This window comes from Epargyreus clarus, unplaced genomic scaffold, assembly GCF_041222505.1.
Source record: "Epargyreus clarus isolate Ecla_fem2 unplaced genomic scaffold, WU_Ecla_fem_2.2 ptg000012l, whole genome shotgun sequence".
Taxonomy (NCBI): Eukaryota; Metazoa; Arthropoda; class Insecta; order Lepidoptera; family Hesperiidae; genus Epargyreus; species Epargyreus clarus.
In genome coordinates this window covers 10,154,076-10,164,649 of record NW_027332220.1, presented here as the reverse complement: position 1 = coordinate 10,164,649, position 10,574 = coordinate 10,154,076, and the positions used below count along the sequence as shown (strand labels likewise).

The window sequence follows — 10,574 nt, the reverse complement described above, 5'->3', positions numbered from 1 at the left end:
TACCGGCCTGGCAGTATTCCAGTAGTTTTCAAATCTATTTACATATAGACAAAGATAAAACAGTTTTATTGTAATTTGTTGTAATGGTTTGCATGGGATCTCCCATAATTACTAATTTACGCATTAAACTTGATTTTAAGCTAATCATCATTGTATCTTAATATCTCCTACTGACCTCACAAGTAATACTAAGAAATTGTAAATAGTTAATCATAATATATCGATAAATTTACCTTTAAAAATACAGTACCTACGGCCCTAGCTGACATGCTACATTTGGTATAGGCGCTTCGTAAAAGCAGTTAAATCGTCCGTCACCGATGCTATAAGTAGCATATGTGCATGGGCACAGATTAATAAATAGTTACTACGTAAGCATGGGTCATTACTGGAGAGGAATCCTAAGTAGTATATTTTACCGTGAGAGTAAAACGTCAAAGTAATTTTCTAAAAATCTAGATAAGTTAATAAAGGAATTAATTTATTACAAACGATTTTGACAAAATATATCGTTATTTTAACACAAATTACATCGTAATATGTGTAAAGTGCTTGATTAATCGATTAACAAACAATATAAAGGAACAAACACAAAATAAAAGGTGTACCTAACTTTGATAGATTGGGGTAAACATCGGCCGATAGGCGTTTGTTGAGTAAATAGTTAATTGCAACAAACTCGATAATGTTTATGTTAAAATAACACAATCATTCAATCAATACACTAAGTACTTAATTGTATGTGTTTTCTTAAAAAAATACTTTATTTTAAACTTGAGAACTATTTAGTAAATCTATTGCAGAATTAAATGTTTTCGAATCGTATGTATGAATAATTCAAACAAAATATAGTATGGTCCGAGTTGAGCTTATGCATTTTCATACGTCGTGCCCGCGTTATGTTTTGCGTCGGAGTGCAGCAGCCAGGATACAGAAAGACCGAATTACTTATATATGTGTATTTAATCAAAACCGAATATTACAAGTTTTGGATTAAATCTAACCTAAATTATAACTAACTATCCTATGTGAGTTGCTGGGGCAATGTTAGTGCCCAGAGTGAATTCCCACGTTCGGGACTATGAGGTGGGATAGTGGGTGCGGAGTCAGCATTCCCACGGCACGGCGGCGGTGCAGAATCGGATTTCTTCTAGAGATGGGTTGTACTAGATAAATTTGGGACTAGGTATGCCTGTTCCTAGTATTTAAAAATACATGATCCAGAAACCTGTTCCACCTAGTCCCTTAAAATACTAGGTATTTATTCTTGGACTATGTACATATAAAAACGGGAACCGCGTCATGAACCGACCGGCGCGATGACCAAAAAAAAACGGGAACCGTGTCATGAGCCGGCGCGACGAGCAAAAAAAAAACGGAAGCCGTGTCGTCATGAGCCAGCCGGCGCGCCGCGCGACGAACAAACAACAAAACGGGAACCCTGTCGGGAACTAATCCGATAAGTTACCTAGTCCGATAGACTACCTAGTCCAAAAACTACCTAGTCCGAGAAACCACCTAGTCCGGGAAACTACCTAGTCCCTGAACCTATTCCACCTAGTCCCATAAAATACTAGGTACTTATTCTTGGACTAGGTACATATTAAAACTTGGACTAGGTCCGACCTAGTCCGGTAAAATACCTAGTCCCGTTCCAGTATAAACGCCTCACCTCTAATTTCTTCCTGATACTTTTATTTAAGGCGAATGCCTATTGTTGGTTAAGGCCAATATATAACACCCGCCTACACATTTACGTTGTCGTGTGGTTGTAGTTACGTGTAAATACACATTTAGTATCATCTTATTTGCTTAGAAAAATACACTTCTAGATACACTAAATACACTATAATCAAATCAATTTTATTTATTAATACTATTAAAACACTCTTTACATTTTGCGCTATTACATGACACAAACACTTATTAAGTAGAAGAAGTTATACAATTTATGCTAATTAGTTAATTAAAAATATTTTAGTAAGATAATTAATCTCTTAATCCAAATTGAAGTGAAGTTACCACGTAGGTTACTACAATACCGATTACCTAAAACAAAAAAGCCCGATATTAATCAAATCAATCTATCCAATTCTTGCCTACCAAAGATATAAAATAGATTCACAATTTTATAAGCAAACAATTGCCAATTTCGATATTTAATAAACAACAGAAAAAGGTTTTACAAATTATGTTTTTTTATAATATTGAAGTAACAAGTGAGCATGCAGTCCACTTGATGGTAAGTGGTTGCTGCCGCCCATGGACATCTGTAACTAATTCCAGATAAAATATCTGACCTATCTGAGGACTATGGTACACCCTTACCACAACCGGAACACAGCAGTACTAAACACTACTGTTATTAGGCAGATATAGGTGTGGCGGTGGTGACTTCAGAGTCGATCCATAAAGAGTTTTAAAGGTGGAATAACCCTCTGTGGTTCGACTTCGGCGGCACCATAGCCACATCTATTCTGCCTAATAACAGCAGTGTTAGGCACTGCTGTGTTCCGGTTTGAAGGGTGTGGTAAGGGAGACAGAGTGGTAAGGTAAACAGACTTTTCCGAAGCATTCCAGCTTAGTCCTCCAGGGGTAGCAGCGCATCTGTGGCCGACCTCAGGTAGGAATATCTAATTCTATCTGGGGTTGATTACAGATGTCCATGAGCGGTAGTAGCCACTTACCATCAGGTGGACTGCATGCTCGACTGCTACTCCTACATTAATAAAAAAAAAAAAAAAGGTAGCCACTTACCATCAGGTGGCCTTCATGCTATTCCTATATAATAAAAATGCTATTGTTTCTCAACGTACCGCGGAGAACAACGTCCTCGACAGTTCGCAGACGCCACGTGGAACGTAGATGGGCTCGTTGATCTCCTGATCCTCGTAGATCTGGGTCAGAGCCACCGATACCGGGTCCCGTGCGGACACCGGGCAGCACAACACCTGGCTTACCAACACCTGGGTCTTCTTCAGCTGCAACGGAGTAATCATATCGTCGACAAGAATAATTTCTAGTTTATTTTTAGTTTCCTAACTGATATCTTAGTGGATGATGCTCAGTCTCTCAATCGATGGGACCGAAGTTAGAATCCTCAGATTCTGAAAAATGTCTGTTTGTAAAGTCAAGAACTACTATTTACTAAATACCTACATATGGAAATAAATACGATACGTATAACAATAAAATATTATTAAAGTGTGTATCTGTTTGTTCCGGCTAATTTCCAAAACGGATTGACTTATACACACAGGTAAACCGCGGTGCACAGCTAGTACAAAATAATAAAAAAATACATACCTCTTCATGAGTCTTGTGACACGGCTCAATCAGTACTATAAATACAAATGTAATGTACACACAACTGTACACACACGTCGTAATCATAATAATCCGCCATATTAGAACTGAGGAAGATATACAAACAATAGGTACATTATAACTGAAAACCAGTAGCCCCTAGGAGTGGGCATCTTTTTCTAGGAATAGTCATAAAGTTAAGTTAACAACGCATGTATGGGCGACCTCAGCTAGGATTCTTATCTTATCTAGGATTGGTTATGGATGTCCATGGGCGGTAGCATTACACAGACTACATCCTCGTTTGCTGCTTCTATAAGCAATGTTAATCAAAAACAAAATTGGATGATTAATTTTGCGTCTCCCTGTAGATCAATTATCACTTGCTCTGACAGTGAAATAAAACATCGTGAGGAAACATGCATAATTGAGAACCTTGCATATCTTAAAAAGTTTAGTTTAGATATGTGAAGTTACCAATACGCACTGACCAGCGTGGTGAACTCTGGCCTAAACCCTCTCCTTCTGAGAGGAGACCTGTGCCCAGCAGTGGAACACTGATGGGTTGATGATGCAATTTCATACCACAATTTTCATTCAATAAACAATTATACCTGGATTGTAGTCTATTCCTAAAAGAAGGTACAAGTTCACAATAATCTGAAAAACGTAGTAACAGAGCAGCAGCACCATAGTGCCACCTTCCGTATCATTCACCTCCTTGGCCAGATCTACCAAGGATGCATACATCCTCGAGAAGTCTCGGATTGTTTCCGCCATTGCTGATCTCTCACCATTCGCTGATCCTGAAAAAAACAGGTCAGGTCTTCGAGGTTCAAATCCGAGGCACGCTCCTCTGATTTTTCAAGGTTATGTGCGTATGAAGGTGGTAAACTCTTACTATGAAGGTGAACGGTGCACTTGAAAAGTGAAGGTGAAGACTTTGTGGTTTGACTCCGGCGGCACCACCACCACAACTATTTCTGCCTCATAACAGCAGTGTTAAATGCTGCTTTGTTCTGGTTTGAAGCGTGTAATAAGGGAGACATATTTTCGTGGCGATCCAGCTTAGTCTCCAAGGGTGACGGCGCATCTGTGGTTGACCTCAGTTTGGAATCTAATCTTATCTGAAGTTCTTCACAGATGTCCATGGACGGCAGTAGCCACTTACCATCAGGTGGACTGCATGATTGTTTGCTACTCTCATATTATAAAAAAAACCCAACGTAACTATTTATTTTTATCTACTTTTGCACGACTCATAATGCGAAGCACTAGAGAGTGGCTTACGATAAAAAAGTTTAATAATATACAAAAAGACAAACCATTTTGTTCTATCAGGCTGTGGTACTTCTTGAGACGTTTATTCAACGACTTAAAACACCATAATAATGACGTAATCACAAAGCTTATTTGCAACTCCAAAAAACACGTAAATACGTAATGGATATTCGTAAAGGTATATGCGCAGTGTACTATCCCTGAAACATGGTTAAAGAAAATAAAAAACATAAAACATTTATCGAAGTTATACTTCTTTTGGCGTATTTGTAGCAATGTAACGTTGTATACTGTCAATTAACGTCGTCGTTTGATAAGTACAAAATAATGAAACAAAATACATAAGTTATGCCTAAGAAGTATAACTTCTTAACAAACGTACACACACATGTGTATATTACAAAGATTTTCTTTAAAAGCGGCTGAAAGCCCAAAGGGCTTGACGGATTTAAACATATTATGAGGTGTTGTTGAGGTGACTATGAGGTGTTATTGGATTCGTCTAAATTGTGGGAGTGGTATTATTTTCATTCCTTTCCTTTTCAGTCAGTTTTTTAAGCAGCTAGGTGGTTTGTTTTTATTCATATTTTTACTATTTAAATGAGTTAACACCATAAATATGAATACATTTATATTTTTATATGACTTTTTTTTTTTTTTTGAACAGGTATTGATAATTTATTGGATAATAATAAGGTTATATACAATATTTGAAACAATAAAATTAAATACTAAAAAAAAAATAAAAAATAAAAAAATTAAACAATAAAATTAAGTACAAATTCAATTCCTACGTACAATGTTTCCGAAGAGCAAACACATGTTTTAAATTTTCGACATATTTCATCACGCACACCATGACCATACTTGCCACACACACGGATACCTTTATACGCAATAATCGCTCTAGTTTCTTAGGTATTGGTTTATTCTCCATATTTATAAGTATCTGGAAGGGATCAAAAATAAATACACATAATACACGCATAACATATGATAAAAAAAATAGAAGATTTTAGGTAATATGTAGCCAAACAGAAGAGAAGTCAGGCGCGGACATAGAACAATAGTGGCGTTGTGTGACCTTTTAACTGCAGCACACAACGAGGGTTTCGTACATAAATACAGTTTATGCATGAATGCAGTGAATTGTAGGCGAGAAGTCACATTTATCGCGTACGGATAGTATATGAACCTATCCCCGCCGGACGTGTCTTCTATGCGGCCTGTACCTTAAATCCAAATGTAACGTAACCTTTTGTGCTCGTGTAAGATAAAACATAACACGTTGAATTCTCTCCGAGCTTTTCAAACTCAAGATGATGATGAGACACAAAAAGAAAATCTTAAAAGCCCACAGCGCAATGGACGCCGCGGAATGGATCCGGACATTTTTTTCTGAAGTAAATGCTGCACTGTAGATATCAAATAGGAGAACGCCACAGCACACCAAACCTGTTCAACACAATTTTATCTATACTAATATTATAAAGAGGAAAACTTTGTTTGTTTGATTGATTGTAATGAATAGGCTCAAAAACTACGGAACCGATTTTAAAAATTCTTTCACCAATCGAAAGCTACATTATCTACGAGTGACATAGGCTATATTTTACATGAAATATATTTGATAAATAGATTTTGAGGCGGTACAAAGTTTGCCGGGTCAGCTAGTATATTGTAATAGCGAATAGATAATCTCGTTCGTCTGGGAAGTCGGTTAAAGGAGCATTTGCGAAAAGGGTAAAGGTTTGATAATAGCCACCTGTTAAGAAGGCAGTGATAGCCTAGTGGTTAAGAAGCTCGGCTTCTCGATCGAGGGGTCCGAGGTTCAAATCCCAGGCATGTACCTCTGATTTTTCAAAGTTATATGCGTATTAGAAATTAATTGTCACTTTCTAAACGGTGAAGGAAAAGATCGTAAGGAAACCTGCACACCTGAGAGATTTATAAAAAAATCTCAAGTGTATGTGAAGTCTACCAATAGGCACTTGGCCAGCGCGGTGGACTATGGTCTAATCCTTCTTATTCTGAGAGGAGACTCGTGCCCAACAGTGGGACAGTAATGGGTTGATGATGATGACCTGTTAAGAAAAGAAGGAAACGAGAGCAAAACACGCGCCGACGAGACACCCGCGCGATGTACGAGAACCGTTGTCGGTTCAAAGCGACGGGCGCTGTGCAGAACACGCGCGACAGTCGCAGCAGCAACACGGGAGCGCCGTACATGCGGTAGTCGCTGCCACCGATCCACTCGGAGGGCCTTAGACCCTCTTCCATTATTATGATTCTGCGAGCAATTCTTCGTTTGCCTGTCCACCACAGACGTCACTTCTTTAAGTAAATCTGTCGATATATTAGAGAAAATTCTATTAATCTCTGCCCTTTCTTCATTACTACTGATAGCTTAATGATAAGAATAAACCTACCTTAACTGAAATCACTCCGAGTCATCGTGATTCAAGGGCTTCCAGTTGCCGTCTTGATCAGCTGGAAATGATTGGTATAGCCTGTAATCCTTTTATCTTCAAATTCTTGCAAATAGGTTAGTCTCTAAGATACTTTACCGTGTAGAACATTGAACATTTCAAATCTACAGACATGTACTGAAGAGTTTGAATTTTGAATGAACAAAAAATCTACCTTGAACTTACTCAGAGAAGACATAAATTGAACTTTCTTAATCAATTAAGTGATTTTTCTGAATAATGTGCGTATTATAAATTAATTATCACTTGCTAAAACGGCGAAGGAAAACATCATGAGGAAACCTGCAAACCTGAGAGATTTATAAAAAAAGAAAAAATCTCAAAGTTATGTGAAATCTACCAATACCCACTGGGCCAGCGCGGTGGACTATGGCCTAATCCTTCTCATTCTGAGAGGAGACCCGTGCCCAGCAGTGGAACAATAAAGATATTTGATTTGATTTGACAATTTGACTAACGCGGTGATCTTTTTCCGCTTAAAAAATAAAATTACATACCAACCATCACGCCATGAATAATTTCAAATCAGCATCGATCAATTTACATGTATGTAACGTAGATACCTACATAACACTTCTAAAAGTAAATGACATACCCATCAATACCACAAATAATTTCAAATCAGAATCGATTAATCTAGGAGTTGACATATGTGCTTACAACGAAATTAATTGAAGATGTTAGACGAAGTGTAGCGACGTTTGTCGTAACTCGTTTGTCGCATTTAAAAATGTATTCGACGCAATGTTTTAACTATTAATTGCAGCTAATTTGTCACCAATGTAGTAATTGTGTAATGGTGACATGACATTAACACCATATAACAATCGGTTGATAGTATCTTGTATTACAATGTATTTACGAATGATGCACCATGTTTGTATGAAGGTGTCTGTATGATTTTGATTTGAATGTGATTTAACCTTTTCGTGCATGTAGAGGCAATAGAAATTGCAGATTTTTTATTCCTATGCAAAACCAAGAAAATTTTGTATGTAGTTAGTTTCTATGTGTTTGTGTGCTTATAAAGATACTCTTTATCTGTACGACCTACAAAATACTTCTGATGATACCTCAAAACAAATCATAATGTCTACAAAATCATAGGAAAAAATATTAATATTCTAAATCTTATGAAGCATAATCCTCCCATTACATGTGTTAAACTTAGTTTTAAATACTTAGGATTATTGGTATTTCTAAATAACAATAGAATAATATGAAAAATAGATATCATGTATTTGTAAAAGAAATCTTATTTTATGAATTTAACTCTTATTATTATTATTGTATTCTTCCAACTGCTTTTCAATTTCCAATGTCTTATCAGCAATTTCTGTAGAAGTCAGAGAAAATGTATTCTTTGTTGCAGCACTTGCAAACCACGCCCAGTAATCTGTGAACGTAGAGTCCCAATCGTATTCATCTTCATCGTCATCATCATCATCATCTTCTTCTTCTTCATCATCTTCATCGGAATTGTCTAAATATTCTGTTGACTCACTAAAACCTTCGTATGATTCTTCTATTGAACCAAAATCATCTATACCTTCTTCTGATACGACATCCACGAAACCGTCTGCTGAATCGTTTTTACCGATGTCTACAATTTCCTTTGAACCACTTTTAGTGACTAAGCTACTACTCTCATCGTTAGGAACTTCATCAAAAAATCTATTGGATTCCATAGTGAAGACGGATATGTCATCTTTTTCTAAAATTTCAGGTTTCTCCTCAATCACATCCATAACATATTCGAATAAAGTTGGAATCGTACGGAATATATTTAGATATTCCTCGCTTACAGTTGATGTATCAGTCACATCAGAAACGGAATCTGAAAAAGTATGTATAGTAGTTTATATTATTATGTAAAAGAATACGATAAAATCATATTGGCGACTAAAATATGATGTACACACATTACACTAACAAAATACAGTTCATCCATTCTTTACGCTACAGTTCCGCGTGTTTTGTGATTTATGCACAAAAAGAATACTATGTACAATCAGATTACTTGATCATTAAGATCATATTAAGGTACCAATAAATCATTCTATGATATCATCCCAAAATGAATGCATGAGAGTCCTTTTATTGGAGGATGCCAATGTACCAAATAGTTCCTTAAAAGATGATTTCAAATTTTAAAAACAAAAAGAACCAAAACTCACCATCACAGTTATAAACAAAGTTCACCTGAATACAAATAACAAAAAATATTTTAAGAAACATAGCTTCAACCTTAATTTTCAACCCACAACACGGTTAAAGAGACAAAAGGTTCCACTATAAATATCGCTGACATGCCACAGTTCTCTAGGAAGTGCAGACAATTAGTATGGCATGGTAAAAACGTTAATGCTACCAGAGATAAGATAATTTGCAAACGCTACACGCTAACCCTTAAACGCTGTGTAAGTTTACGTTAATTATTCATGCGTAAACATTTTTGAAGAATGGATTAAGAATGAACGAAATGAAGAAAAGACCAAGAAGAATGGATTAAGAATGAAAGAACTAATTCTGTAAAAAAATAAATGATAGTAAGCAACTGACTAGTACTGAAAAGTGAAGACATTTTAAAATTGTGTACATACAAATTTATCGGCTATCAGTATTATAATAAGCAATATCAATACGTACATATTGTTTATTTTAATAAGTGTAGAAACGACAACAAGAAAAACTTTTACCAAAATAATGAAAGTGGATCATAATTTAATTTTTCACGCAAAGTAGAGTATTCTAAGCTGTTTGACAAACGAGAGCGGTTTAAGAATCATTAGCTCTTCTGTAGTTTAATTTATTCATTTTTCTAATCCGAATTTAGAATTAGAATCTTAATTAACAAGAAATCTTAATTTTTAAAAGGAATTTTAATTTTCTGCGAAAGTTAGTAAGTACTTTCTTACAAGCGAAGGAAGGGTTAAGGTAATTGCCTAAACTAAAACTAGATCTGTAAAACTATATTGTCGCATATAATCGATTTGAATGTGCACCTTAGGCCAATCTAAGGAATTAACACTTAAAGATGTGACGTCAATGATAGTAATAATTAAAAAACTAGGTATCTAGGTATCTATCCGTCTCTCTCTATATGAATCTAGGATGTTACTTGTGACATTCAAGATGTAATAATAATAATACTCTTTATTGTACCCAGATGTAAAACATAAAAAACATACAATTTAGGACGACACAAAAGGCGGTCTTATCGCCAAAACAGCGATTTCTTCCAGACAACCTTAGGGTGAGGAGTTAAAGAGAGTATGAATTACAATAAAAGGTAGGGTGCAAAATAATTAAAATTTTAACTACTAATAATGTATTATTGTCTAAATAATGAAAAGCAAAAGGGATGCTTGTACATCAATATTTTCCTACATAAAATAATCATCAACGTAGCAAATGAGCATGTTGTACATCTTATAGTAAATAGTCCAAGGGGTTCTACCTTAACCCTGTAGTACCAGAACTACAATCGGGCTATGG

At 35.9% G+C, this 10,574-nt stretch overlaps 2 protein-coding genes across 2 annotated transcripts; both read right to left on the bottom strand.

Moving 5' to 3' along the window:
- Positions 1–1,489: 1,489 nt before the first annotated feature.
- LOC140746392 (uncharacterized) lies at positions 1,490–7,054 on the bottom strand. Its single transcript, XM_073078524.1, has 9 exons — positions 7,017–7,054; positions 6,672–6,933; positions 5,843–6,042; positions 5,386–5,536; positions 4,632–4,787; positions 3,921–4,112; positions 3,307–3,413; positions 2,817–2,981; positions 1,490–2,049 (listed from the first exon to the last, which is right to left on the bottom strand). The coding sequence occupies exons 2-9, from the start codon at positions 6,865–6,867 to the stop codon at positions 1,990–1,992; spliced, it is 1,227 nt and encodes a 408-aa protein (XP_072934625.1). The 5' UTR covers positions 6,868–6,933; positions 7,017–7,054; the 3' UTR covers positions 1,490–1,989.
- Positions 7,055–8,296: 1,242 nt separating this feature from the next.
- On the bottom strand, positions 8,297–9,764 carry LOC140746393 (uncharacterized). The gene is made up of 2 exons (XM_073078525.1): positions 9,254–9,764; positions 8,297–8,913 (listed from the first exon to the last, which is right to left on the bottom strand). The coding sequence occupies exons 1-2, from the start codon at positions 9,312–9,314 to the stop codon at positions 8,345–8,347; spliced, it is 630 nt and encodes a 209-aa protein (XP_072934626.1). The 5' UTR covers positions 9,315–9,764; the 3' UTR covers positions 8,297–8,344.
- Between the last annotated feature and the right edge of the window lie 810 nt (positions 9,765–10,574).

Bases quoted from the DNA above. Each gene is read 5' to 3' on its own strand.
- LOC140746392 (XM_073078524.1), bottom strand. From the start codon at position 6,867: ATGGAAGAGGGTCTAAGGCCCTCCGAGTGGATCGGTGGCAGCGACTAC. The intron at 3,414-3,920 runs GTATAATTGTTT...TATCTTCCTCAG, and splicing joins AGGAATAGACTACAATCCAG to TTCTAATATGGCGGATTATT. The intron at 2,050-2,816 runs GTACGTTGAGAA...TTTTTGTTTTAG, and splicing joins CGAGGACGTTGTTCTCCGCG to GTAATCGGTATTGTAGTAAC.
- LOC140746393 (XM_073078525.1), bottom strand. From the start codon at position 9,314: ATGTTTCTTAAAATATTTTTTGTTATTTGTATTCAGGTGAACTTTGTT. The intron at 8,914-9,253 runs GTGAGTTTTGGT...ATACTTTTTCAG, and splicing joins CTTTGTTTATAACTGTGATG to ATTCCGTTTCTGATGTGACT.